Consider the following 27,945-nt stretch of genomic DNA (forward strand, 5'->3'; position numbering starts at 1 on the left):
CCTGCTAATTTCCTTCTCAGTTGGAACTAGATGTTTGTTCAGTTTCCACTATCGCCCTGCAGGAGGCAGTAAACTCCATGAGGACAGAGCTGTTCACCTGTGTCTCCTCAGTGTCCAGTGTGGTCCCAGGCACAGAGTAGGCACTAAATAATATGATGAATAAGTTGATTTGTTTGCCAGGAGCAGATTCTCTGTCTGTGAGATTCATGGCTGTGCATTTATAAAATTAATAAAAGTTTAAGCAACTCACAAAAGTTATTATTCTAGGTAGGTTTACTCTTCTAGTTGCTGCCACCTAGCATCTAATAGGATGATAATAACTACCATTTACTCTGCCCAGTATGTGGCAGGCACTGCACATTTATTATTTCTAATTCTTACAAAAACCCAATGAGGTGGTCTTACTCCTATTTTACAAATTAAAACTCTGGGGTGTATATCCGAAAAAAAACGAAAACACTAATTCAAGAAGGTACATGCACCCCAACGTTCATCACAGCATTATTTACAATAGCCAAGAAATGGAAGCAACCTAAGTATCCAGCAACAGATAAATGGATAAAGAAGATGGGGTATATGTATACAATGGAATATGACTCAGGCATAAAAAAGAATGAAATTTTGCCATTTGCAATAATATGGATGGACTTGGAAGGTATTATGCTAAGTGAAATAAGTCAGACAGAGAAAAACAAATACTGTATGATATCACTTATATATGGAATCTAAAAAATAAACTAGTGAATACAACAAAAAAGAAAGAGACTCGGGGGACTTCACTGGTGGTGCAGTGGTTAAGAATCCGCCTGCCAATGAAAGGGACACGGGTTTGAGCCCTGGTCCAGGAAGATCCCACATGCCACGAAGCAACTAAGCCCATGCGCCACAACTACTGAGCCTGTGCTCTAGAACCCGTGAGCCACAACTACTGAGCCTGTGTGCCACAACTACTGAAGCCCACGCTCTAGGGCCTGTGCTTCTCAACAAGAGAAGCCACCACAATGAGAAGCACACACACCGCAACGAAGAGTAGCCCCCGCTCGCCACAACTAGAGGAAGCCCGCGTACAGCAACGAAGACCCCACACAGCCAAAAATAAATAAATAAATTTATAAAAAAAAAAAAAGAAAGAGACAGATATAGAGAACAAACTAGTGGTTACAAGTGGGGAGAGGAAAGGGGGAGAGGCAAAGTACTATGTACAGATAAGTAAGCTACAAGGATATATTGTATAATATAGGAAATATAGTCAATATTTTGTAATAACTATAAATGAAATATAACCTTTGAAAATTGTGAATTACTATATCGTACATCTGAAAATTATATAATATTGTACATCAACTATACCTCAATTTTAAAAATCTTTGTTGAAGAAACAGGGAGAAAAAAGCAGCAGCCTGTTGTAATCCTTGAAGTCTCATTAACTAGCTCTTTAGTCTTTGAGCACTTAGTGTATGCTAGGCTCTAGTCCATGTTTTTGGCTCTGGAAATACAGCAGAGAACAAGACAGACTTAAGTCCCAGTCCTCAGGAGGCTTACATTCCAGTGGCAGGAGATAGGCAATAAACAAGTAAACTAATGAATGAGAACATTTCAGAGAGAAACAAGTGCTACAAAGGACTGTAAAATGGGGGAAGAGATACAGAGTGAGGGGAGGGAACAACTACTTTAAATAAGGTCCCAGACGAGGTGACTTTGAGCTGAAATCTAAAAAGATGAAGATCCATCCATGAGAAGAGCCATGGAAAGAATATTGCATACAAGTAGAACAGCAAGTGCAAAGGCCCCGAGGCCAACTCAAGCTTGGCAGTCAAAAACAGAAAGAAGAGGTGAGTGGATGGATGCAGCAAAAGGTAGAAAGGATGGTACAAGAGGAGGTTGAAAAGAAAGCTGGGGCCAGGTTATTGTCGATTGTTTGGATTTCATTCAAAGTGCAAGGGGAAGCTATTAGGGGTTTTAAGCAAGAGAATGAACATGGTCTGGTTTGTGATTTTAAAAGATCACCTGCCTGGATTAAAGAAGATGAAGATTCAAACCAAGAAACCAGTTGGAGGGCTGCTGCAGTGGACCAGTGGCTTGTATTAGGGTGGTAGAGGTGGAGAAATACAGGATACATTTTGGAGGTAGAAGAACCAACAGGGACTTCCCTGGTGATCCAGTGGTTAAGACTCCACGTTCCCAATTCAGGGGGCCCGGGTTCTATCCCTGGTCAGGGAACTAGATCCCACATGCCACAACTAAAGATCCACATGCCATAATGAATATCCAGCATGCCGCAACTAAGACCCGGTGCAGCCAAATAAATAAATATTTTTAAAAAAGAACCAACAGTTTTTGTGGATAGCACAGATATGGGGTTGGAGGTAGAAAGGGTTGAAGAAAAGAAAGAAATCAGGAAAGACTTTCACATATTACTGGTGGACCTCAAATTTAGAAATATATTTAACATATGTTGAGCCCCACTTATTACAGTTAGAGTCTCAGTTAATTAGAGTACAGCATAGCATAGGGAAAGAATTTGGACTAAATCTTAAAGTCCAATCCTGTGTGATGTTAGAAAGTGTCTAAACCCAGAGCCACTGTTTCCTCATCGTCCTCATTTTTTTTTTTTTTTTTTTTTTTTTTTCCTTTTTGGCCGCACTGCAGGATGTGGAACTTCCCGGACCAGGGATTAAACCCGTACCCGTACCCCTGCAGTGGAAGCGCAGAGTCTTAGCCACTGGCCACCAGGGAAGTCCATCCTCATCTTTAAAAGGGTGATTGATTGTCCCTGATTTGAGATGTTTGTAAAGCTCTACGACAGCACCTAGAACTCCGAGTGTGTAAGGAGGTTGTGGGAAATACAAGAGGAAAGAGGCAGAGAGCCACGTATCTGAGTTTTTTTTCAGGAGATGGTGATGTAAGAGGGAGTTCTGCAGGATTTTGAGCATGCGGGACATTTACAGCATTGGGCATAAGAGTATTCCAGTTTCTGCCTGAACCGGAAAAGAGTCTCTCTGCTAGCATCCCCGCCCTAGGGCACCTTAAATTTCTGATCAGGGAGAGTGCGAGGTTATTCCTGGCGCCTGGACAGTACGTATCTTAGGTATTCAATAACTGTTTAATGAAGAATGGAGTTGGAGTGATAGCAAGAGGTTGGCGTGGAGAAACGAGAACAGTCCGCGCGAGCCGCCGCAACTCTAGGGCCCGGGGATTTTCACGTCGCTATAGCAACGCCTCCTACTTCACGCGCACCCAGGGGAACTACAAGTCCCGTAAGCGTCCGCGGCTTACCCCTCTCCCGGGGAGGAGGGGCACAGGGGAGCGCCGAACCGGCTTTACCTCTTTCCTGCAGCGTGATTGGCCCGCGGCTCTGGGAGGCGGCCAATGAGTGCTCTCGGAGAGAGCAGCGAGGCCAATATGGCTTCCCGCACCTGGTGACGGTTGAAGAAACTGTGTTAAGTCTCATGGAGAAGCCCCGGGGCGTCGAGGTGAGAGGGAGAGGACTTCTCGTGACTGGGAAAGGGAACCCCGAGAGCCCCGCTCGGTGGGCCCTTCTTTAGGCCTTTGAGCGACGCCTGGAGGGTGGAGGGTGGAAGGATGGATAAACAGGTAGTTACGCTGAGCAGGGCCGGAGGCGATTGGCGTTTCTTTTTGCTCCGGTTCTGCTGGGGCCGAGTAGTTGAGGGAGGAACAGCCTCCCTGGCCTGGGGAAGGGGAATCGGGTTCAGAATCTGGGAGCTCCTGAATCTTCCTTCTCCTCCTTGTCTCATGGTGGTGTTCTTTAGGGACTATGAGGCCTGTCACATCCTGGTGGGAAGTAAGGGATGATTAAAGTTTAATAAACTCTCCGTGTCCGGAGCGTTCACGTGCGTTATCTCCCAATATACTCAACAGCCCAGTGTCTCGTTTTCGTGGTTCAGGTAGCTGAGGCTTGGAGGGGTGGTGCGACTCCCCAGGAGGGTCACAGGGCTGTAAAGTGAAGGAGATGGGCACTAAGTCCGTCAAGTTCCAAAACTCTACCAGGTTTGCTTTTTCCACTCTACCACCGCCTATAACCCACGCATCCTTTAATCATTTGGCTTCTGGTCACCTTATATTTGAATTTCCTTCCTAGCACATTTGCATGTATAGTTGTAAATATAAAGTGGAATCGCTCAAAAACTCTATAAGGGTAAAGGAAAATAATCATACAGTGGAGAGTAAGAATGACAGCTCACAGTTTTAGAGCTGTCACTAACTGCTGGAAATGGAACTAGGCTTTGCATGTCATAGCAGCATTCACAGCAGTCCTCTAAAGAGGGCTTGTTATTATCTCCATTGTACTGATGGAGAAACCAGGAGCAGTAAGGTTAAATATCTTGCACAAAATCACACAAGTAATAAGTGGAAGATCCTGGATTCAAACTCAGGCGTACCTGGTTTGAGAGCCCATGCTTTTAACCAGTAATAATCGCCAACATTTATTGAGCACATGCTGTGTGCAGGTCACTGTTCTGAGTGCCTTGCCCGTATTAACCCTTACTCCTCCCCCAAAGCCTATGAAATAGGTGGAATTGTCCTCATTTACAGGTGCGGAAATTGAGGCATTGAGATTGACCTGCTGCAGGTCATACGGTAGGGATGGTAGTAACTAGTAAGCAGTAGGGATGGTATTGGAACCCTGGCCTAGAGCCCAAATTCTTCACACCTTTTCTACAACATGCCAGGTAGATTTATATACAGTATCTCATTTACATTCCACATCCTGGAGCCAAATATTTTTCTTGTTTTATAGATGAGAAAATTGAGACCCAGAGAGGTTAAATGACCTGCCCAAGGACCCACAGCTAGTTAGGATCAGAGCTGAGTCCAAAGCTATTGTATATACCACAGTGCTATAGCTAGCATGTCATTTGCCTCCGAAATCCTCTTTAGGGCAGTCTGGGCCCCAAATTAACTTTTGTCTGACTTAAGTTGTTTTTTTTTTTTTGTTTTTTTTTTTTATTTTATTTTATTTATTTTTGGTTGCATTGGATCTTCATTACTGCATGCGGGTTTTCTCTAGTTGCTGCGAGCGGGGGCTACTCTTCGCTGCGGTGCGCGGGCCTTTCATTGCGGTGGCTTCTCTTGCTGCAGAGCACGGGGGCTCTAGGTGCGCGGGCTTCAGTAGTTGCGGCTCGTGGGCTCTAGAGCACAGGCTCAGTAGTTGTGGCACACGGGATTAGTTGCTCCGCGGCATGTGGGATCTTCCCAGACCAGGGACTGAACCCATGTCCCCTGCATTGGCAGGCAGATTCTTAACCACTGCGCCACCAGGGAAGCCCCTTAAGTTGTTTTTGAGTTGAAATTACTTTGGTGTACATATGCTGAAGGGGGAAGAATGAGTTTCTAAAATACATCTTCCCCAGAAAGTCTTCATGAGGCACTTTGCTTAGGATATTTTCACATCAGTGTATTCTGTTTGAATTATGGTAAAATGTCATCACTTATAAATTCCACAGAGGGACCTTGGTGAATTCCTAATACATGTTTTCTGTCTTGCTAAGGTATTCTTATTCTTTTTTTTTTTTTTTTGGTTTCATTGGGTCTTCACTGCTGCGCGCTGGCTTTCTCTAGTTGCGGCGAGCGGGAGCTACTCTTTGTTGTGGTGCCCAGTCTTCTCATTGTGGTGGCTTCTCTTGTTGTGGAGCATGGGCTCTAGGCGCAAGGGCTTCAGTAGTTGTGGCACGTGGGTTCAGTAGTTGTGGCTTGCGGGCTGTAGAGCGCAGGCTCAGTAGTTGTGGTGCACGGGGTTAGTTGCTCTGCGGCATGTGGGATCTTCCTGGACTAGGGCTCGAACCCATGTCCCCTTCATTGGCAGGCGGATTCTTTTTTTTTTTTTTTTTTTTTTTTTTTAATTAATTAATTAATAAATTTTTTAAAAAAGTATTTAAAATGGGCCTAGTGGTACTATGCCTCATTTACATATTTACATACAAATTTAATGTGCAATTATATTCATCCTGCTAGGAGCAGTTTTCAGCCATGGCTTTGTGAGCAGTTGTAAGGGATATTGCAAACAATATATTATTAATTATAAGGTATCATAATTTATGAACAATTTATATTCTTAAATATATTAGTTGGGATTAAAGATTATTTCTAAAATTATGTTGACTAACCTGCATTCTAATACGCTATAATGAGCAGCAGAGAAAGTGGTAGAATAATACCTTTTGGGATTGGCAGGCGGATTCTTAACCACTGCGCTGCCAGGGAAGCCCCTTAGGTATTCTTCTGATTTGCAGTTGAGAAATGTATAAACAAGAGTAATGATCCTGGTGTTTGCAAAAGGGGTATTTGATTCTGCCTGCCACTTGGCCCAAAAGTGTTGACTTGACCAAGAACTGGAAAGGGAGTTGACAGCAGATCTGCAGCTTCCCTTCCCATACACTAAGCCAACCATAATTCCTTCTGCCTACTTTTGTGTCACTAGGAGACTTCAGAACCAATGGAGGAGGAAGAGGAAGACGATGATTTGGAGCTCTTTGGTGGCTACGACAGTTTCCGGAGTTATAACAGCAGTGTGGGCAGTGAGAGCAGCTCCTATCTCGAGGAGTCAAGTGAAGCAGAAAATGAGGATCGGGAAGCGGGGGAGCTGCCCACCTCCCCCTTGCATTTGCTTAGCCCTGGGACTCCCCGCTCCTTGGATGGCAGTGGTTCTGAGCCAGGTGCCTTCAAAGTGTCCCCTGAAGAGGGGGAGGTTTCAGAGGCTGTGGAGGAAGAGGGGGATATAGGCCAGGTGGGCAGAGCTGTCCAGGTGTGAAGGGCTCTTTGATCTGATGTCTAAGGGGTCAGATGTCTAAGGCCCTGGGAGAGAGCAGAGGCACCCCAAGTATCCCCAAGGGTCATTTCCTCTGCTGCAGTCTGATTTCAAATTGTGATTTCATTCTTTCTTATAATTAATATTTATTCAGCACATATTAGATGCCAGTCATTAACATGGTGCTTCTTTTGCGTTTGTCCTGTTCTCTACATATTGAGAATATAGGACACCTAAAGTCATCTGGTTACTATCTGGGAAGGGACAAGAAATAGCTTGTGGGTTGGAAGTGAGAGGGGGGAAAATACAGAATAAAGTGACCTCCGGATTAGAGGGTTAGGGTAGGGGTAGGCAGATGAGAATTCCTCTGAATCATCTGGAAGCCAGTTGGCTTCAGAGATGTGATGCTTACACAGCTCCTGGACCCCTGTGTCAGGGCCTCCAGTGTGGGGACTGCCTGTGAAAATGGGGAGGCTAGATGGTCTGTGATGACATTTCTGTCCCCTGGTCCCTTTACTCTTTAGAACAGGAGAATCTAATACTCTTTGCCACTTGTTTCCTTTCCATTCATCCTGTCTTCTCTTCCTTTCTCTCCTTTCTTTTATCTTTCTCCCTTCTATCTTCTTCCAGCCATTCTCTTAGAATCTTAGAACTTTAGAACTGGAACGAGCTATTAGAGACCATCCAGCCCAGGGGTGCTATCACCTGGCTGCACATTAGGATCACCTGGGGAGCTTTTAACGAACCACAGATGCCTGTGTCCCACCACAGACCAGTTAATTAGAATCAGGCTTGGGCATTTTTAAACGCTCCTCAAGTGACTGATGTGATATCAGGGATGAAACATTGATCTAGTTCAGTCTCTTTATAGATGAGAAAAAAATAGGCCCACAGAAGTTAAATGATATGGGTACGTTTTTTTCTTCTCATTTTCCTCTTTGCAAACTTTCCAACACTCACCTGCTTCCCCAGTCATCCGCGTGGATTTTCCTTAGCCCCACCGTTGACACATACAGCCAAGGGGTGCTGAGGAGCTTCAGGGGTACACGCCAAAACCGCCTCCTTCTATTCCAGTTCTGTCAGCCTTAGGGGGCCTGGGACTCACCTGATGAATGCAGTGCCCCAGGTTTTGAAGGGCCCATCATTTTGTTTGATTTGGGGTGATGATCAAGGGAGTCATGTGCTAAGTTCTCTTCCCAGCTGTCTGTGAGATGTGTGGTATCGTGGGTACAAGGGAAGCCTTCTTCTCCAAGACCAAGAGATTCTGCAGCGTCTCCTGTTCTAGGAGCTACTCCTCCAACTCCAAGAAAGCCAGTATCTTGGCTAGATTACAGGTGAGAGGCCATCAATTGGAAGACCCTTCCTGGGGCCCTGGGTGCTGAGACAGGAACAGTCAGCAGACTGGCCTTGTGTTTTCACAGCACCGGTTCTCAAACTTGACTGCACGTTGGGGTCACCTGCAAACCTTAAAAAATATTGATGCTTGGGTCTTGTTCCCAAAGATTCTGATTTAATTGGGGCCGAGTGTAGCCTGGACACAGGGCCTTTAACGAGCTCCCCAGGTGATTGTCCTGTGAAGCCTGATGTTTATGGGGGTCGCAGTGCCAGCTCTTCTGCTTAGTGCCTCATACACTTTGTCTCTCGCTTTGTGAGATAGTTACTGTTATTTCCCTCATTTTGCAGATTTTAGTCAAGGCATAGAAAAGTCCTTCTCAGTGAGCTAATAATGGTATTGTTTATAATTATAGTTTGGGGATACTTGCTATGGGCTTGGCACTCTCAGTCCAACCAGTGACCCCTAAAAAATGAATTTTTAAAGATTCCAATTTTAAAGGCTCAAAAATTTTTACTAACTTACTCAGAGGTACACAAATAAAATTGAAGAGCCAGGGTTTGGCCCCAGGTCTGTGTGGAATTTAAACCCAAATTAAAAAAAAAAAATTTGGCCACGCCTCACAGCTTGCAAGATCTCAGTTCCCCGACCAGAGACTGAACCAGTGAATGCGCCAAATCCTAACCACTAGACTGCCAGGGAACTCCCTCAACCCACATTTCTATTTCACTGATCTCTTTAATAAATTCTCTGGGCCTTTCTGATCAGTACTTAAGTTACAAATTACAGACCAGATCAGTGGCCTTTCACTTTGGGGGAGGATGCCTTTGAGCACCCGACAAGCTATGGACTCTCTCTAGAACATTCATGTATGTTCTAGAGAGAGTCCATGGTTCAGTTCACAAGCCCTTTGAAGCCCATTCTCTGCCATAAATTTGTAGGAGCACCAAAGGAAGGAGATGGCTGAGAGTTGACGACACCAAGAAGAGGTTCCTGGCAGAAGCGGGGCTTAAAAGATAGAAAATGTGCCCCTCCCTGCCTGTGGCTCTGCCAATCCCCCGCCCCTCTCCAGCTGAACAATAGCTAAGTGCTTACTGAGTGTGGGCACAATACGGCAACCCCCATCCTTGCAACTCCCCTCTGAGCTAAGCATTATCATTGTTATCATCTTGATTTACAAATGAAGAAACTGAAGTGCCAAAGAGGTTAACTGGACCGATGCCTGATTTAAACCTGTCCAAATCCAGAGCCTTGTTCTTAGCCTTTAGGCTACACACTGTCTCCTCCCTCCAGGGAAAACCACCTACCAAGAAGGCCAAAGTCCTGCACAAAGCTGCCTGGTCTGCCAAAATTGGAGCCTTCCTCCATTCCCAAGGGACAGGACAACTCGCAGATGGGACACCAACAGGGCAGGACGGTAAGACTGCAGGGACTGGTGCTCAGGAAGCAGGTTGGGTGCAGTGCCAGGACTGGGGTGGCCCCCCAAGGAGCGAGGATTGGAAAAGGTGGCCAGCTAGAAAGTGCCGGCCCAGGCTTGCTTTGGATTGTATCTTCCTCACCTGGTAATTGTGAAATTACCCCCAGAAGATCCCTCAATCACTCTTAAATTGCCAGGACCCCTACTCTTGATAATTTAAAAGCCGAGGATTAGCTTCTTTTGTTTTGCATTGCCTTTAGCTCTCTGGCTTCTGTTTCCCTGGGGCAGTGGAGACCCAGATCTTGTTTGAAGAAGGGTGATGGGATAAGGGAGGAACCTTTCTCTCTTTCTGAGCTCGTGTAGCTATTTCTGAGCAAATGTAGGCATGAAGCGACTGCGCTACATGGTCTGAGTTTCTGACCGATACTGAGCTCCCAGCCTCAAGGGTTGGAGGGGCCTAGGTGTGTGCACCTCCCACCCATTTAGATTGGCTGTGGCCAATGAGAGGTTGGGGGCGGTCTGAGGAATTTAAGCCCAAGGGTCTTTGAATTTCCGTCTTTCTCTGGGGAAGGAAGACGAGACATTTTCCTCTGAGTGTTTCCTCTACTCCTGAGACTCTGGCAGCCTTTGGATAAGGCCCTCCGCCGTCCTGATGGCTGCTGCTGGGGCAGGTATGGGGTGAGGAAGGGACCTGCTGCCCCTGCCCTCAGGCCCGGGGTCCTGGAATGGCTGCTGCCGGAGCGCCCAGCTTCGACCCTTTAACCCTCTCCCTCTTTGCCCCGCAGCGCTGGTCTTGGGTTTCGACTGGGGCAAGTTCCTGAAGGATCACAGTTACAAGGCTGCTCCTGTCAGCTGCTTTAAACACGTGAGTGCCCTGGGGATGAGGGGAGGGAGGGCAGGGGTCCTGAGTGCTGCCACCGTCTCACCCACCTGCCTCACAGCGTCAGCACCGGGAGAGAACAGGGTGAGGTCTGGGTGCTCGAAGCCCAGCTTTGCCGCTCCCTCCAGCTTACCTTTCTGTCCACTTCTTTTCAGAAAGTCCTCCCACAGACCTTCAATGAGAGCTTCTAGCCCCTCTGAGGTTCCCCACTTCGCTTATTTACATAATGGCACTTTGTGCTTTGATATCCAAAAGCAAACTTTGAGAATCTCTTTCTCCTTTTCTCCCATTTTTAGTGCTTTCCCGTTGAAAGCTTGGTGCTGTGAACTGCCCTGGGCCCCTTGGTTCCCGGGAGGCCAATGTGGATGCCTCCTGGAGCCCCTTCTGCTAAAGGCTCCCCGACTCCCTGTCACTGAGAAACAGCAAAGGCTGAGACCTGGAGGGCTGGGCTTGGAGCGGAAGAACTTAGCAGGCAGGCCTGAGCGGTGGTCTCCTGCAGGTGCAGAGAGAAACCAAGGGAGCGCTCTTGTCTTTCAAGCCAATTTCCTAAACCCAGGAAATCCGGGAGGAGGCCTCTTTAAACCCACTTCCTAGCCTCTAATTTCTGAGCTGCTACTAAACTCTGGGGAGGGCGCTGATCAGGGAAAGGTTGGTCCTCCATGCAGCTTAACTCCTCCTCTCCTGTCTGGTTGCTAGTGAAGGTGCGCGTCTTTCCCAGTTGGGGGAGCTCTTTGTTGCCCTGAATTCTCTAGCAGTTCAGGCATTTCATTGCGGGGAGTTGCATCATACTTGCACTAATATATCTGCCTCGATACGCTCTGTAAAAAGCCTACCTGAACGTGCCTGAGCAGTATAACTGCTTCTGGGTTCTGTGATGAACCCAATCCCTCCGGCCAGGGAGATGGAATGGGATACACTGATGGGCTGAAACCAGGGCTGAGAAGGAAAAAAGGAGAATCTCCCCAAAGGAGACCCAAAGTGCCACTGGCAGCAAAGTAAGGATTAGACACTGGGGAGGCAGCCGCAAGCAGTCCAGTGCTGTCGGGGGCGTGTTACCAGGAGGAGGAGAGGTGGAGAAAGGACGGGCCAGAGCAGCGGGGGGCAGCCGGCTCTGTGACAGCCAGCCTGGTGACAGCTGCGATACCAGGGGTCGTGCTCCTAACGGCCCAGGTTGAATGACGACTGAAAGGGGTGCTACTTGTGCTGGGAATGGCGCCTGGCACGTGGTGAGGGGGAGGAACTGCTAGGTGGCGTGACTGTCACGCAGGCTGGCACAGCCATGGTGTGCCCGAGAGGGTAACAGCCAGGAGCGGCCCTGTAGAGCTGAGCACCCAGGACCGTCTGACTCTGGGTCTCTGCCCAGCCCCACCCCCACGTCTTGCCCGTCTCTTCATCCCTGGTCCCCGGCCTGGCCTTCCACACACAGGGAGTGAGGGGCGGCGCTGAGGGGCGGAGGAGGAAGGACGCAGACTCGCGAGGCCCCTCAGCCAGCCACTCTCCTCTGCCAGCCCCGGTGGCTCACTGTCCCCCTTACAGGTCCCACTCTATGACCAGTGGGAGGATGTGATGAAGGGGATGAAGGTGGAGGTGCTCAACAGCGATGCTGTGCTCCCCAGCCGCGTGTACTGGATCGCCTCGGTCATCCAGGCGGCAGGTGGGTGTTCCTCCGGCCGAGGCGGGGTCGGGCTGGGCAGTGGCATCTCCCGATGGACAGGCAGTGGTGGAGCAGAAATCGGCTTCATAAAACAAACACAAAAACCCGCCTGCTGGAGCTTCTGCCTCCCTTCTTGCTGTTCTTCTATCTTGCCTACCTTAGCGGGGACCACAGAGCTTGGCGAGTTTGGAAACTCCCATTTTTTAAGTTCATTCCAGGGTTGATCAGGCTATAGAAAATTCTCCCTACTGCGCTGTACTGCTTTCCGAGTACGTGGCATGGGTTTCTTTTTACTCTGGCTGTTGTGGAAGGAGTTCTTGAAATAGGCAGCAAAAGTCCTGTTTAGGCTGGAGAAGAGCGAAGGCCTAAGAGCACACCTCTCCCTCCTTCTTCTCAGGGTACCGGGTGCTGCTCCGGTATGAAGGCTTCGAAAATGACGCCAGCCACGACTTCTGGTGCAACCTGGGGACTGTGGATGTCCACCCCATCGGCTGGTGTGCCATCAACAGCAAGATCCTGGTGCCCCCGCGGAGTGAGTTGACGAGAACGTTCCCTGTCCTGGTTCCTGCGGGGCCCTTGGGAGCAGTTAAACCAGAACAGAGCCCACCTGCCTCCTTGCTTCCTGTCCTGCCTTGTCCCAGAGGCCCCCTGGCAGGTCCGAGTTGGGGGAGTCCGGTTTTATAAGATGGTGATTGCTGGCCTGGAAAGGCAGAAATAAGTTATTTAGGCCCCTCTGCTGCTCTCTGGGGCAGCTCTGGTGCCCCACCAGTGGCAGTGTTGTCAGTCTGTACTCAGGGCTCTGCTCTGTCTCTGCAGCCATCCATGCCAAGTTCACCGACTGGAAGGGCTACCTCATGAAACGGTTGGTGGGCTCCAGGACGCTTCCCGTGGACTTCCATATCAAGGTCTGGCAGTGAGCCCTGTGGGTCTCCTAACTGATCTCCTTCCTGCCCCTCTCCCGTTTGATCTGTCCTTTGTGCTATTCACTGGAGTATTTTTTCTAAGACTCCCTTGCTTAGCAATCTTAGCGGCTCCAGATTTCCGAAGGATGGATGGTGGGTGTCGTCTGCCTTCCCGGCCTAGCAGCCTCCTCCCTGCTCAGACTCTGGTCCAGCCGCGTCGATCATGTTGCTTTGTCTGCCATCTCTTCTTCTAGATCCTTAACCTTTGCTCATAGCATTTTCAGGAGCGTTCATTCAATAGATTTTATTAAGTACTTGTTGTATACAAGGCACTGGAAATATGGAGAATGTGGACCCTGCCATCTGGGACCGTCCAGTCTGGCAGAGGAAATGAAGTCACACCCATGAAAAGTTATAAAATAGCCTTGATTTTGAACCAGAGATGTGCCTCAGAATCATCTGTGTGGCATTTCATTTTAATTTTTAAAAATTATTTAGTTCTTTGACATAAAAACTCATACACGTGGTAAAAATCCAAAGGGGCCACAAGGTACGCAGAGAAGACAGGCTCGTCCCCCTGTGGATGCCAGCCTGCCGTTGTGCGGCTTGCTCCCACAGGTGCCTGGGCCTCATCTAGGGTCTCTGGGGCCCCTGACCCGGATGCCCACACGTGTTGTTCTCATGTTGCTTGGGTAAGCATCAGAGCAGCGAGCCAGGGGGATGCAGGGCAGGTACCACCGTGACATGTGGCTGAACTGGTCTTGTGGCCTCAGGACGAGCAGGTATTGAGGGAGGCTTGTGGAGAAGACGGCATTTGGATTCTACCTTGATGGGTAGGGTGTGGGCGGGCATGGAAGCCAGCCGTGGGAAATCAGGTGGGGGGGCAGTCGGGGCCATCTCACCCAAGGCCCCGGAGGCTGGCGAGAACACTGGCGCTGTGGGCCTTAGCTGCTCTTCAATGAGTAATGGTTCCAAGCACCTCAAAAACAGTTTTTCCCTTATTTGAACGTACTGGGTAGTACTCATTTGCTGTTCATCTCTCTATATTTTGTTAACTGTCATAGTCTTTTCCACAAAGCTGCAAGCTTTTTCTCCTATATTTCCCATAGTACCTTGCACAGTGGACAGGGTTGGCGACTGAAGATGAGCTGGCCCTAGTGTTAGGATGAGGCAGATGGCTGTGTGCAGGCCACCACGAGTGTCAAGGTGGCCTCATCTCTGCTTAAATTAAAAAGAGCTTGATTCTGGGTAGCAGAGCAGGGCTCTGCGTGAACAGTCAGCAAGCACACACTAGCTGTCACGTGCTCAGTCCCTGCAGGGCACGCGTACAAAAGCAGCTGCCTCTGAAGATTGGGGGGTGGAGAGGATAGAAGGGGTGGGTCTGTGGAGGGAGCTCAAATCCAAATCCAATCCCTATATGGTAATCCAATTCCGCAGTATGGTAAGTGCTTCGTAAATGTTTCGACTGAATGCCCATCAGCCAAGGTCAGGTGTGTGTGTGTACGTTGTCGAGAAAAAACATCAACTGAACACTACCTCCGTGCCTAGTTCTGTGCTTGGAGCTGAGAATGTACAATAGAAATGACTCAAACCTAGCTTCTGCCTTTACAGACCTTGAGTTCCAGTGCGTGACCTTAAACAAACGAGGGCAATAAAACGTTGGCTTGGAGCTGAGAATGTACAATAGAAATGACTCAAACCTAGCTTCTGCCTTTACAGACCTTGAGTTCCAGTGCGTGACCTTAAACAAACGAGGGCAATAAAACGTTGTCGGGTCGTGGGCTGCACCGGTGGGCACAGAGGAAAGGAGCTTGTCAGGAAAGGCCAGCGGCGGGGAGGCGGCCCAGAGGGACCCCAGCCCAGGCCTCACCCTGTGTCTCTCCCTCTGCTTAATGGGCCTGGTATATTCCAGCCCTTGAGCTGAGGGTGAAGGATCTGTGTCCTGGTGGCTGCTTTGTGACCCTTGAGCCGCTCCCCCTCCTGGTGGGATTTGGAATAGCACTGCTCAGCCCCCATCACGTGGAGACTGGGATGCTTCTCCCTGAGCCCGCAGTGCCCTGGTGCTGGAAAAGCCCTACAGAGCTTACGTAACCATCCTCTACCCCCGGCAGGACAGCACCAAAGTCACAGCAGACAAAGAATCTCCTGTCTCCTCACCCAGGCCTTACCACCAGGGCTCTAGAGCAGCTTGTGGACATCTTGGTCACTGTCCTTTGCTGCGTCAGAGGGGCAGGCGTCACTACTGAGGTGCTATGAGAGCCGTTCAGAGCTGCAGCCCAGAGGGGCTGGAGCTGAAATTCGATGTATCGAGGCAAGGGGCACTCAGTTCCCTAAATGCGAGGCTTGTGTGTGCCATCAGTAGGGGCCAGAAGGTAGAGGGGAGTGGGGTACCCGTGTGATCAGAGTGCAGATCCCTGAAAGAGCACAAAGCTGGACACCACAACCAGATTTGCGGCCCAGCTCTGGCACTAACGAGCCCGTGTGACTCCGGGTAAGTCACGTGACCACTCTGGGGCACCTGTTTCCTTAGTCTGAAAAGCGATCTGTAATTCCCATCATAATGACTTACTGGCATTTTGGTGCACACGTTGTAAAAATCATGTCATCAGTATCACCCTAGGGACTTGGGAGCCAGGGTTGAACCTGGCGGGACAGGAGGGCTCATCTCCCTGCTTCCTGGCGCAGTGTTTGCGGGGCTTCCCCTCCACCTTCCCCATCCTCTGGTTACTCTTAAGGGACAGAACAGCAAGGTGGGTGGGAGGGTCCACATGACCCCAGCAGGCCTGTGTTCTGATGTCATTGCAGATGGTGGAGAGCATGAAGTACCCCTTTCGTCAGGGCATGCGGCTGGAGGTGGTGGACAAGTCCCAGGTGTCACGGACCCGCATGGCCGTGGTGGACACGGTAATCGGGGGTCGCCTGCGGCTCCTCTACGAGGATGGCGACAGCGATGATGACTTCTGGTGCCACATGTGGAGCCCCCTGATCCACCCAGTGGGTTGGTCCAGGCGTGTCGGCCATGGCATCAAGCTGTCAGGTTAGCAGAAGTCCCTGGCCAGCGTGGGCCTGGGGGGGCACATCTCTACACCCCACAACCATGCTGCACGGTAGAGGCGATCATCTCTACCCTGTGGATGGCAGGACTTGACCAAGTATCCCGAGAGGTTGAGTGCCTTGACCGAGGATACTCAGGTTGAAGTGTTAAAAATTGGTTTGGAACTAGAGGCTACAGGCCACATCCTTTCCATGTGATGTGGGAAGAGTCTGGGTCCTAAGGGCTGAATAGTTCCTACAGAGAGCTTCTGGTCCAGGGGGCACATTTCTGGGGGAGGCGTGGAGATGGCCCTGTTAGCAGCTTCAACTTCCTTTTCTCCCTTCCTCCCTCTGCCATTTCCCTAAAAGAGAGGCGCAGCGACATGGCCCACCATCCCACTTTCCGGAAGATCTACTGTGATGCTGTTCCTTATCTGTTCAAGAAGGTGAGGCACAGCCCTTGGGCACTGTCCCCTTGGCCATAGGTCCACTCCAGGCCTGCGGACCCCAGCTCTTCCCTGGGATGTCCCTTTCCCTCCCCGCTTCCTTCCCAGGCTGATGGCAGATGAGGCCTGCTTTCCCATCTTCCCCTGGGCCAGCCCGGAGATTCCCCAAGTGCCCCGTTCCTTTAAGGTTCGAGCTGTCTACACGGAAGGCGGTTGGTTTGAGGAAGGGATGAAACTGGAAGCCATTGACCCCCTGAATCTGGGCAACATCTGCGTGGCAACCATCTGCAAGGTGAGCCTGGGGGAGCCCTCCAGCCTCCAGTATGGCTTTCTGCAGGCATGGAGGTGGCAGAGCTTCCCAGTTCTGGCTGTTCCTGGGCTACCTGCTTTCGTGTCAGAGTCAGAATCTGCTTTTGTGTCAGGGTTAGAGGTGCGTTGGACAGGTGCTTACTGAACACCTGGCCTGAGCCTGTCCTGGGTCAGGTGTAGGCCTTCCTGCTGCCACATGCCATCTCCTTTGAGTGCTGGCCTAGCCAAGCCATAGCCAGGCTGACTTCACTGAAAACCTCTGTTATTGCTGTAGCCTGAAGAGCAAACAGCCACCCTTTGGCACTCCAGGGAGTTATGCTGATTTATCCATCCGGCAGATCTCCAGGCTGGGCCCATGTGTTCACTGAGAACACACTGACAAGAAGACAGATGCAGTTCCTGCTGGCACAGCATTTGCTATCTAGTGAGGAGGCTAAATGATCTCACGAGTGTGGATTACACCAGTGCTGAGTGCTCTGAAGCAGCTCGGGGAAGGCTGAGAACCGGCTCTGGTCGGATCCATCCACCTTGCATCCCCATCGTATCACCTCACCCTGGGATGGGGGTGCAGTTCAGGATACCATATTCTGTCTGCCCTCCTCCCCTCCACCTGCTAGGTCCTCCTGGATGGCTACCTGATGATCTGTGTGGACGGGGGGCCCTCCACAGATGGCTCAGACTGGTTCTGTTACCATGCCTCTTCCCACGCCATCTTCCCAGCCACCTTCTGCCAGAAGAATGACATTGAGCTCACACCCCCAAAAGGCAAGACTAGCCTTACAGTTGGAAGGAGCAGGGTGAGGCCACTGGCCCAAGTTCCTGGCCAAGCCAGACCCCTGGAGTTTGAAGTCTGTGAGTGGATTGGAGAGGTGACAGAGCTACCCAGGGTCACCCACTAGCCCTTACTCTGGGCTGGCTCGGCCCCATGGCCGGTATGTAGCTCGGTGAGCAGAGCTCCCACTTGTCCCTTTGGTCAGTGAACAACTTGTGCAACAGGACCATGGTCCTAGAGCAGGTACCAGCCTGGGGAGGAGGGAAGAAGGCTGCTGGGGAGACTCTGGGGGGGTCCTGACCGAGCTGCAGGCGCCCCTTTGGCGCTGGGAGACCGTCCGGAACTCCCTCCCGCTTCCCTTCCCCCCTCCTCATCTACACTTGCCACTCCTGCAGGGTATGAGGCTCACACTTTCAACTGGGAGACCTACTTGGAGAAGACCAAGGCGAAAGCAGCTCCATCAAGACTCTTTAACATGGTGAGGAGACCAACCCTGCCCACTGCCAGCGGTGGCAATCCCAACCCCTTCTCTTTTCTTGAGTCTTTGCTACTACGGTCCGCCACTTCAGGGGAGAAGTCCCAAACTCTGACATGGGCGCTGTGCTGAACGGTTCAGCCGGTCCCTTTCCCAAAAGGGCCAGTGCCTGGGAACAAAATGCAGTGGGATCACGGGTCAGAGGAACCCCCCCCCCGCAGGCATGCTCAGCCCTGCTCCCTCCCCCAGGACTGCCCCAACCATGGTTTCAAGGTGGGCATGAAGCTGGAGGCCGTGGACCTCATGGAGCCCCGGCTCATCTGTGTGGCCACGGTGAAGCGGGTGGTGCACCGCCTCCTCAGCATCCACTTCGATGGCTGGGACAGCGAGTACGACCAGTGGGTGGACTGCGAGTCCCCGGACATCTACCCCGTCGGCTGGTGCGAGCTCACCGGCTACCAGCTGCAGCCGCCCGTCGCCACAGGTCTGGGCTCTCGCGGCCCTACGGGGCTCTCGACTTCCCTTTTCTTCTTCCTTCCTGCCAGCCATGCCCCTGCCCCACGCCCACCTTGTTCTTTGGCACGAGATCGAGAATCTCCTGGACCACTTCTAAGAAAAGAGTGGCCCTTGTCTCCCCTCCCTGCCCTGACTGCTCTGTCTCCCTCTCCCTCTGGCCTGCAGAGCTCCTTCCTTGACCTTGCCCACTCTGTCATATGCGCGTGCCCTTGTGCACCCAGGTAAACTCCCTAGGTCCCTCCGAGAGCCCTGGTGATGAGGGTGGGAAGAAGGGACAGCTGTTGTCCCGTCCCTCTCCGCAGCCCCCTCCCCGTTCTCATTGCCCAGCTCTGGCTTTCCTTCTGGGGGCGTCCCCCGTGTCAGGGAGGCCAGTGAGGGGCGGACAGGTGTCTTGGGGTGTGCCTACAGCCTGTGTCCTCTCAGAACTCTCTCCTCACCTCTTGTCCATACTTTCAACAACAGAGCCCACCACGCCTCTGAAAGCCAAAGAGGCCACAAAGAAGAAAAAGAAACAGTTTGGGAAGAAAAGTAAGTGATGCTCTAAAGCTGCCTGGGGTCAGCTGAGCCTGTGTCCCTGGGAGCGGAGGTGGGGCGTCGCCACCTAAGTCGCGCTCTTCATGGTCCCGCCCTCTCCACCCCTTGCCCCACGGGCCCATCCATCACCCTGTGTCTTCAGGGACCCGGAGCATAAGTCTTTCATCTCTGGCAATGGTCAGGATACCGAGGAAAAGAGACAAGAGACTGTATTTGGGGTGGAGGGAGGCCATGTGTAGAGGCCATGTTTGAAAGTAAGAGGTACGAAAGGAGACGGATGGAAGCTGCTCCCTGAGGCTGTCGTAGTTGCCTCATGACCCCCAGGGAGTGGGAGCAAGGGCGGCCACCGAGCTTGGGGACCTCTCCACCGACAGGCCGTTCTCAGCAGGCCCCAAGCTGAGCTGCAGGCCAGCGCGGTGAGGTGGGCTCCCTGACGTGGTATCACGCAGAGAAGAGGATGTCCTGAAGGGGACAAAGAGGAAACAGATGTGGTCCCCAGGCAGGATTAAGATGCTGTGAGGGTGTGGAGGTGACCAAGCGGCAGGACCCTGTGCCGTTCGAAGTGTAGGGCTGGGAATCACACCTTAGACATGAAGAAAGCGAGGATCAGAAAAGGGAAGCTTAACAACCACGGAGGCGAGTGGGGGGAGGTGGGTATTAATCCCTTACTGGAGACAGCCTCTGAGCCTCAGGCACACAGCCCCGAGGGCTGAGGTCAGAGTTTGGGCCTCTGTCCTCCCAAACTGGCACTTTCCCCTCTACTGCGCTGCCTGACCACTGGGCAAGACCCAGCCTTCGTGCGTCACGTGGATGCATCCCTATCCCGGATTTAATTCTGTGTTTATTCAAAGGAAAAAGAATACCACCAACCAAGACCCGGCCCCTCAGACAGGGGTCCAAGAAGCCCCTGCTGGAGGACGACCTGCAGGCGGCAGAGAAGATCTCGTCGGAGCCCGTTCCTGATGAGAGTAAGAGCCTCCCACGCGGGGTCGAGGTTGGGGGCGGCTCCGGTGCTCAGAGGCCGACCCCCTCCTTCCCCACCTGGGCACAGAAGAGTAGAGTCAAGTTTGAAGGGAAGTTTCTGGGCACCAAGCAACCCTTCTCAGACCACCGGGCCTGGAGGGCTTCCCAGACACCCACCCCCAGCTCTGAATGGAGCCAAGCGTCTCGCACGGCCCTCTCCACCTCCGCCCCAGCTCATGTGCTTGGCAGGGTGGCCAGCCTGCCCGGCTGGGGTGACGGGACCCTAGGCCTTCTGTGCTGCCTGCCCCCGCAGAGGGGGAAGGGGCTCCCCTTGCCATGTCCTGAGGGCCCGTCCGTAGGAAGCCTGATTTCTTCCCCAGACCCTGAGCCCGCGCCCTTCCCGGAGTTACATGCACACTCTCTTCTCCCTGCCCCCCACCTCTCTTCCTCCTCAGTCATTACCGTGCGGGTAAAGGAAGAGCATCTCGACGTGGCTACGCCTGACAAGGCCGCGAGTCCAGAGCTGCCCGTTCCCATCGAGAACATCAAACAGGAGACAGATGACTGAGACTTCCTCGCTGCCCGCCCGGCCGCCCAGCTGGCAGCCAGCCCAGGGTGCCTCGACTGCCAGCACCCCTCCACCCCACTTGACTCTGGAGACTGAGCCTTTCTGCGTGAATGCCGCCGCCTGGTGCTGTGGGCGCTGGGCAGTGAACGAACACCCAGGGTCTCCCAGACCCGCCCTGTCGCCTCTGCCCCATCCTGGGCACGGCCGGCGCGACTAGGGCTGCTGAGACCCGCAGACTCCCCTGTGAGCAGCTCCCTCTCCAGCTGGAGTTACCGAAGTTCTTACCAGCCTCCATCCACACCCACCACGTCCCTCAACTGCCAGGGGTGAGGGGCCGCACACTGGAGGACAAGTTGGTTGGTGGGGGAATGAGCTCAGCGTGCGTGTGTGTGTGTGTGTGTATGTGTGTGTGTGTGTGTGTACGAGCACACACATCCCCTGAGAGGGAGGCTGCCACCAGCATTGAACTTAACCTGCTCTGGAGCCCAGCGGGGCTAGGACCTGTCCTTTTCATTCCCCTGTTAACCAGGGACGGGTCTGGCCTTGCCGGAAAGTCACAGGGCCGCGACAGAGTGGGGCGGTCAGCCCTGCTGGCTGAGGTGGCCCTGGAGGAGCTCCTGGAGGAAGGGACACTCTTCCTGGCTCGTTTTCCTCACTGTTCATGTCCTTAACTCCGTAACATGTTTTGAATCCCCTTCTCTCTAGAGTACCTTCTAGAAGTTCATCTAGCATCTGCCCAAATTTCAGCTTTTTTTTTTTTCCCAGTTAGTCTCCTTTGAAACTGTCTCCTCCCTCTGATCCATCCTCTCTTCAAGAGACCCTCTTCCTGGAACCTAAGGTGATGGCAGGCACTGTCCTCAGCCCTTTTCTTTCCTTCTACATGTTTGGGTAGAGACAGCACAGCAGGGTGGGTCCCTGTGTCGCCCCTTTAAGGGCTGCAGCTGTGCCGGGTGGGAATCCGGCTCCCTGGACTGTCGGGTGCTTGCCAGATGGGGTGCTGACCATGGGTGTGCTCAGGACCCAGCTGTTGGGTGTCATCCCAGAGATGGGGTGACCAGCCCAAGGGGAGCTGACTTCCTGTCAGTTCAAAGAGAACTTGATCCTTTCTCCCTTTCTAAAGGCCCTCTGCAGGCCCACACGGTATAGAAACCAGGCCCAGAAAGCACCCTCTTGCAGCCTGAATTCCCCAAAACATGACTAGATGTGGAACACAGTGACGACCAAGGATGGGACAGGTCCCAGGACAGAGGGGCCGTACCTGACCCCACCCCCATCTCACACACACCAGACTTGAGTGGTGACGGGTCAGTCAGTGGCATCAGCCCCCAGGGGAGGAAGGTGGCATGTGTGTGCACTTCAGCTCTGCCTTTGTTGAGGGTAAACTGCGCAGCTGAGAATAGTTCATCATCCCCGATGCCCTTGCCCTTATGGATCCAGTTCTGACTGAAGAGCTTCTAGGACAACAGGACTTGCATGGCATTTTGGCCTTCAGCTGTTTCTTCCTGAACGGAGAAGTGAAGCCTACAGGTGCCATGAGCACGACAGGCAGAGCTGGAGGGCAAGATTAGCTGCCGGTCCGGCCTGGACTGGCCTCCCATACTTAACTTGCATGAGACCATTGAATCCCTTTCTTGCTGAAGTCCAATTTGTCAGCGTCCTGTTCCTTAAGCGAGAGTGCATTCTGATACGCCACCCAACGGTGTCAGTTACGAAAACTGGGTGAGTTCACACATGAAGAGTGCAGAACCGTGAGTGTCATCTGTCATCTCCGGAGCTCCCCGTCTCCATAGCAACAACATGCTATATTCTCCTTATTTATGTTTCAGCCATTCTCCTCCCAAAACCACAGGTTCCAGAAAGCCCAAGCCCAAGTCTCGTGTGCCCCTCGTGCCTGGCACAAAGGTGCCCTCAGCAAGTATGTGACAAAGTGTACATAACGTGTTGCTGGGACCTAGAGGTTAATTTGTCACAGATGGAAGTGTTGACCTCTGGGACATAATAGCTCAAGGCACAGAATGAACCTTGTTCCTCAATTGCCCTTGGATGGAACTAAAGGTCTCGAAGTCTCACAGCAGCGGGGCCACATGATGGCTGGGAAATATCCTAAAGAACAGAACCACTTCCACTCCCTGCTCTCACTGCTTGACAGCCCGCAGCAGCTCCCTGGTGCAGATTAGGCCACGTGCAAACATCGGAGGAAGCCCCCTGCACCTTCCTTTACTGTCACCCCATCTGGACCCTCAGCTCTGCTTGAGGGCTGGGAAGCAAGGGAACTACCATTTGTGATAGCCTCATATGCCAGGCACTAGTTTACAGGCGTTCACACAGCTTCATCTTCACAGTAATCCTGTGAGGACACGCTGACTTCATTTTACACATAAGAGAAAGAGGACTCGTTAAAGTTCAGTAACTTGGTGGCTTGACAACTGTTAAATGACGGCAGTGGGAGTAAACCCAGGCTCGTCTGCCAGGTGCCTTCGGCCAGGCAAGCCCCCCAGCCCAGAACACCCTGCCAGGGCTCAGGGCCCTTATCCTTCTTCGATGCCTTGGTATTCCTGGGAGGAAGCTGCCACCTTCAACAAAGTAAAAAGAAAAAGCCCGTTTGGTGGCATATCTCCATGTCAGAAAGGGTGGTTGGATGGGGTGGCCCGCGAGGCCCCATTCCTGTCGCAGCTACACAATGTGGGATTGGCGTGGGGGTCTTTTAATGAGAGTCCTGACCTGGAGGTGAACCCGGCAGGGCTGCTGCTCCCGAGTCAAGCTCAGCATCCACGCCGGTGCTGTTCATCAGCACAACTCCCGGCAGAAAGTGCCGCCCAAGCGTTCGCTGAGTACGGCCGCCGCCATTGACCCTGGTTCCAGGTCTCCCTTCTAAGGCCGAATGCTCACCTTCAGCCTGGGGTCTTTTTAGGGGTTCTTCCTCACTCCCAGCCAACCTCCACAACGAACACTGTTTCGGGTTGAATTAAGTCCCCACAAAGAAGATACACCTCAGAATGAGGCCTTATTTCGAAATAGGGTCTTCACAGAGGTGATCCAGTTAAAATGGGGTCATTAGGGTGGGCCCTGATCTAATGACTCGTGTCCTCATAAAAAGGGGTAATTTGGACACATGCATCAGGAAGACGATGTGGAGAGACACGGGAAGACATCATGCGACGGTGGAGGCAGGGACGGGGGTTGTGCTGCCACAGCCAAGGAACATCTGGGGCCCGCGGAGGCTGGACGGGGCACGGAAGGACCCTCCCCTCGAGGCCTCAGAGGAAGCACAGCCCCGCCAGCACTTTGATTCCAGGCTTCTAACCTCCACATCAGTGAGACAATACATTTCTGTGGTTCTGAGCCACCCAGCTTGTGGTAGTTTGTGGTACTGCACCCCTAGGGAACTAATACAAACACCATCTGATGGTCTCCAAGTGCCCCAACTCTTCAAGCTGCAGGTCCAGAGGCAGGCAGAGCCCTCTCCCCTCCTTCCCAGAGCACCCCTTGTTCTGGTCACGGCTTCCCTCTAAGGTCTGCCTCCCCTACGTCCCCTCACCACCCAGCACGGGTCCCCACGTGGAGGGGTGCCCATGTCCTGCCCACTCTTCTCTGAAGCTGCGAGATTTTGCTACAACTGAGCGTTCCAGTGTGAATGGGTTTGTCCGGACAGCAAACGTTAACGTCAAGGGGGTGATGGAGTCCGACCCGTGGCACCAACCACACACCTGCACTCCTGCTCTTCCCGCCCCAGGGATGAGCGAGCCCCCAAGATCAGGTGGGAATGGGCTGAATCAACAGCGATCCAGCAGTAACAGTCACTGTGGGGTTCTTCTCATGGATACCTAGGGTCCTGGGATGCTGCAGCTTAACCGGAAAGGCCATTGTCCCGTGGGATGAAATAGCGGGCAGTCATTTCCTTACAAACCCACTCGGCTTAGCCCAGAGGTGGAGGAGGTAAGGAGAGGGGGATAGACATTTTTGAACGGAAGCAACAGGGTCATTGCCCAGATCTAGAACCTCATGAAATTGGGACCAAGACAAGTCAGACCCCTCCTACCCCAGGGGCTTTAAAACCTGACCCACCCAGCGAGGCCTCCCTGCACCTGCCCCCGGCCAACCTTGTTCGCTCCCTGCCGTCCTCCCCGCATGGGGGTCCTCCGGGCACTAGGCCTGGGGGCCGGCGTCCAATTGGCCTTCCTGGCAGCCCAGCCCGGGCAGGCTTCAAAGACAGCAGCTGCAGCCTTCACCCTCTGGCCACGGGCACTGGGAGGGGCGGCACAGGTGGCCCCCACGCGCAGGTTCAGCCCAGTGAGCCACCTGAGGAGAAGAGGGGGTTCGGGGAAGCTGCTATGCTGAGCTTTCCTGAGGAGAGCGCAGAGGTCCTCAATGATTTGGGGGCAGTGGGACTCGGCCACTCACCAATTATGTGACCCTGAGCAAGTCACTTCAACCTTCAATCCCCCCCCTGTAACAGGGGGCCAGTAATAAACAGTTACAGCGGGCTGAAGACCCAGACGACGCTGTTCAAAGCAATCTACATAAGCTATCTAATTTAATGTAATTCTTACCACCACCACCAGGTGGATGCAATCGCTATCATCCCCTTTCCAGATAAGGAACCGGCACAGAGAGGCCACATGCCTCAAAGGTAGATGGTCAGTCACAGAGGTGGATCTGAGCCCAGGTCACCAGACTCCACGGTTCTTGTTGCTTTCTTAGGCCATGACGTAAAGTGCTCACACACATTTACTAGGTCCCACCCCACTAGGCTGGGCAGATTTCATTCCCACTTTATAGATGAGGGAACAGAGGCTCAGAGAAGCCCACCCAAGCCCCGTGGATGTTTGGCTCCCCCAGGAAGGGTAGCTGGCCCTGGCAGGATCCTCCCCCACCAAAGGTGCTCAGATGGCACCAGGGCTTGACTGAGAGCAGCTGGGGGGTTCAGTTGGGGGTGCTTACCTGTGAAGTGGGAGCAGCTGGCAGTCACAGTGGAAGGGATTGCCGCTGAGGTCGATGAGCTCAAGCTGGCTGAGACCAGGCAGGGCGGGCAGGGCCTGCAGCTGATTCTTTTGCAGATGTAGGCTCTGGAGCCGGGGCCCCAGGCCCGAGAAGGCCCCGGGAGAAATCTGCAAGAAGGCGCCAGGCCCTGGTGTGAGCTCCTGCCAGGCCTGTCCCACCCCCAAGCCTGGGAGGGAGCCTCACGCTCCCAAGATGGGCAGGGAGGGCAGTGCTGGGGCGGAAACCCAGGTTGATGCCAAAGCACGTGCCCTTTGCAAGTCACGTAGACCCCCAGTCCATGGTTCTTTCTGCTGTGCCTGGACCCCCACATAAAGGCAAAGCTCTGCCCACAAAGTGTGCAACAGTAGGTGACCCCACGGATCCACGTTCCTCCGTCCTCCAGGCCTCGGCAATGCCCTCCCTGTCAAGCCCCTCCGTGTGGCACAGCATTCCTCCTGGTCTGTGGCCCACACCTGAGCTCCCTGGGGCAGGCGCAGGGTCGGGCTCATCTCAGGGACCCCACGCCCGGCCTCGGGCCTGGCACTGCAGGGGCGGCAGTGTTTGTTGAGTGAACGCAAGCTGCGTAGAGCCTCGTGCTGCCTCCCCTCACCCCTGGTCCCCCTGTGCCCACCTGCTCCAGGCCACTGCTGTTCAGGAAAAGGTGTTGCAGCGAGCGGCCCACGGGCCAGAAGGCCCCATCTCGCAGTGCCCTGAGCGGGTTCCCCGAGAGCTGCAGCTCCAGGAGGGCAGGCAGCCCCTCCAGGGCCGCCGTGGGCACCTCTCGCAGCTCATTCCTGTCCAGGTGCAGCTTCTCCAGCTCCTGAGCGGGGCCCAGTGCCCCGGGGGACACTTCGGTGATGCGGTTCCCGCTCAGGTAGAGCCAGCGCAAGGCCCGCACGCCTGCCAGGTCCCCCAGTGCCAGGCGGTCCAGAGCGTTGTCCTGCAAGTGCAGGGAGAAGAGGCTGGGCAGGGCGCGCAGGGCGGCCCCTGGCACCTGCAGAAAGCGGTTGCGCTCCAGGTACAGGTAGCCCAGGCAGGGCGCCCCTTCGAGGGAGGCGGCGCTGAGGCTGGAGAGCATGTTGTCCGAGAGGTAGAGGTAGAGCAGGCTGCCCAGCCCCGCCAGGGCGCCTGCCTCCAGCTCCGTGATGCCGCAGCGCTGCAGGTGCAGCGACACCAGCTGGCCCAGGCCCGGGAAGGCCTCTCGAGGCACCAAGGGGAAGTGGTTCTGCCTCAGGTCCAGGAGCTGGGTGTCGTTGGGGAAGCCGCGGGGCACGAACTGCAGGCCGCGGCCCTCACAGCTGCTGTGCCGGGACTCAGGGGCGCACACGCAGGCGCGCGGGCAGGGCCCGGCCTCCCCAGCCTTCTCCTTGGAGGTGCCGGCAGGGGCACGGGGCCGCGCGGCCGCCACCTCCTCCTCTTCCTCCTCCGCCCCGGCTCGGGGGCAGCGCAGGTCCGAGGGCCGCAGGGCGTCCAGGGCCTCGCCGCGCAGGCGCCGTGGCCCCCCGCACGCGCCGTCCGAGCGCACGCGCGCCCGCGCTAGCCACTGGAGCAGGGGCCGAGCCCGGCAGTCGCAGCGCAGCGGGTTCCCCTGCAGCCGCAGCCGGCGCAGCTGCCCCGGGCCCTGCAGCGGCTGCAGGGCATCCAGCTGGTTCCCACGGAGGTCCAGGGTGTGCAGGCGGGGGCAGTGGGCAAAGGCCCTGGGGTCCAGGGCCTGCAGGGCCCCGTGGTCCAGCCTCAGCTCCCGCAGGCCGGGCAGCACCAGCCCGTCCTCCTCGCTCGTGTAGGTGAAGGGGTTGTGGCCCAGCTCGAGGCGGGCCAGGCCGCGGGCCTGGGACAAGGTCGCCCCGGGCAGGGACTGCAGCTCATTGTGGTGCAGGCTGAGCCGGCGCAGGGCGGGCAGGCCGGCCAGGGCGTCGGGGGCCAGCACGCTGAGCGCGTTGTGGGACAGCTGCAGCCAGCGGGCGCGCACCAGCCCCTGGAAGGCCATGGCAGGCAGGTAGACGAGGGCGTTGTGGGCCAGATTCAGCGTGGCCAGCGCGCCCAGCGCCCCGAACGTCCCCGGCCGCAGCTCCTCCAGCAGGTTCCCCTCCAGCTCCAGCCGCCGCAGCGAGCCTAGCCCGTCCAGCGCCTCCTGGGGCAGCGCGTTCAGGCGGTTGGAGGCCAGGTTGAGGAGGAGCAGGCGACCCAGGCCTCGGAAGGCACCCTCGGCCACCAGCTCCACCTGGCAGTGCCGCAGGTCCAGGTGTGTCAGGTAAGGCAGGTCCCGGAAGGCAGCTGGGGGGATCAGCTTCAGCATGTTGCCCTGGAGGTCCAGCCGCTGGGTCAGCTGAGCAGGGAGAGGTAGGGGAGGCTGAGCGGCACCAGGACCACGGCCTGTGCCCCTTGCTAACCCTGGCC

At 53.9% G+C, this 27,945-nt stretch overlaps 2 protein-coding genes across 2 annotated transcripts; one reads left to right on the top strand and one right to left on the bottom strand.

Moving 5' to 3' along the window:
- Window positions 1–3,387: 3,387 nt before the first annotated feature.
- L3MBTL2 (L3MBTL histone methyl-lysine binding protein 2) lies at window positions 3,388–22,207 on the top strand. The gene is made up of 17 exons (XM_059937046.1): window positions 3,388–3,473; window positions 6,440–6,674; window positions 7,967–8,100; window positions 9,393–9,516; window positions 10,302–10,381; window positions 11,933–12,050; window positions 12,448–12,582; window positions 12,867–12,955; window positions 15,758–15,989; window positions 16,355–16,431; window positions 16,619–16,723; window positions 17,358–17,505; window positions 17,908–17,990; window positions 18,237–18,471; window positions 18,966–19,031; window positions 19,889–20,005; window positions 20,456–22,207. The coding sequence occupies exons 1-17, from the start codon at window positions 3,450–3,452 to the stop codon at window positions 20,566–20,568; spliced, it is 2,115 nt and encodes a 704-aa protein (XP_059793029.1). The 5' UTR covers window positions 3,388–3,449; the 3' UTR covers window positions 20,569–22,207.
- Window positions 19,749–27,844, bottom strand: CHADL (chondroadherin like). The gene is made up of 4 exons (XM_059937047.1): window positions 26,180–27,844; window positions 25,510–25,676; window positions 24,669–24,867; window positions 19,749–20,078 (listed from the first exon to the last, which is right to left on the bottom strand). Exons 1-4 carry the CDS (start codon window positions 27,842–27,844, stop codon window positions 20,052–20,054), a joined length of 2,058 nt encoding a protein of 685 aa, XP_059793030.1. The 3' UTR covers window positions 19,749–20,051.
- Between the last annotated feature and the right edge of the window lie 101 nt (window positions 27,845–27,945).

Source organism: Balaenoptera ricei, chromosome 10 (assembly GCF_028023285.1).
Source record: "Balaenoptera ricei isolate mBalRic1 chromosome 10, mBalRic1.hap2, whole genome shotgun sequence".
Lineage (NCBI taxonomy): Eukaryota > Metazoa > Chordata > Mammalia > Artiodactyla > Balaenopteridae > Balaenoptera > Balaenoptera ricei.

Bases quoted from the DNA above. Each gene is read 5' to 3' on its own strand.
- L3MBTL2 (XM_059937046.1), top strand. From the start codon at position 3,450: ATGGAGAAGCCCCGGGGCGTCGAG. The intron at 12,583-12,866 runs GTGAGTTGACGA...CTGTCTCTGCAG, and splicing joins GATCCTGGTGCCCCCGCGGA to CCATCCATGCCAAGTTCACC. The intron at 16,724-17,357 runs GTGAGCCTGGGG...TCCACCTGCTAG, and splicing joins GCGTGGCAACCATCTGCAAG to GTCCTCCTGGATGGCTACCT.
- CHADL (XM_059937047.1), bottom strand. From the start codon at position 27,844: ATGCTGAAGCTGATCCCCCCAGCTGCCTTCCGGGACCTGCCTTACCTG. The intron at 25,677-26,179 runs GTGGGCACAGGG...GCCTTCTTGCAG, and splicing joins ACAGCAGTGGCCTGGAGCAG to ATTTCTCCCGGGGCCTTCTC. The intron at 20,079-24,668 runs GTTGGCCGGGGG...TTCTGTGCCCAG, and splicing joins GACGGCAGGGAGCGAACAAG to GTGGGGAAGGAGGGGGTCGG.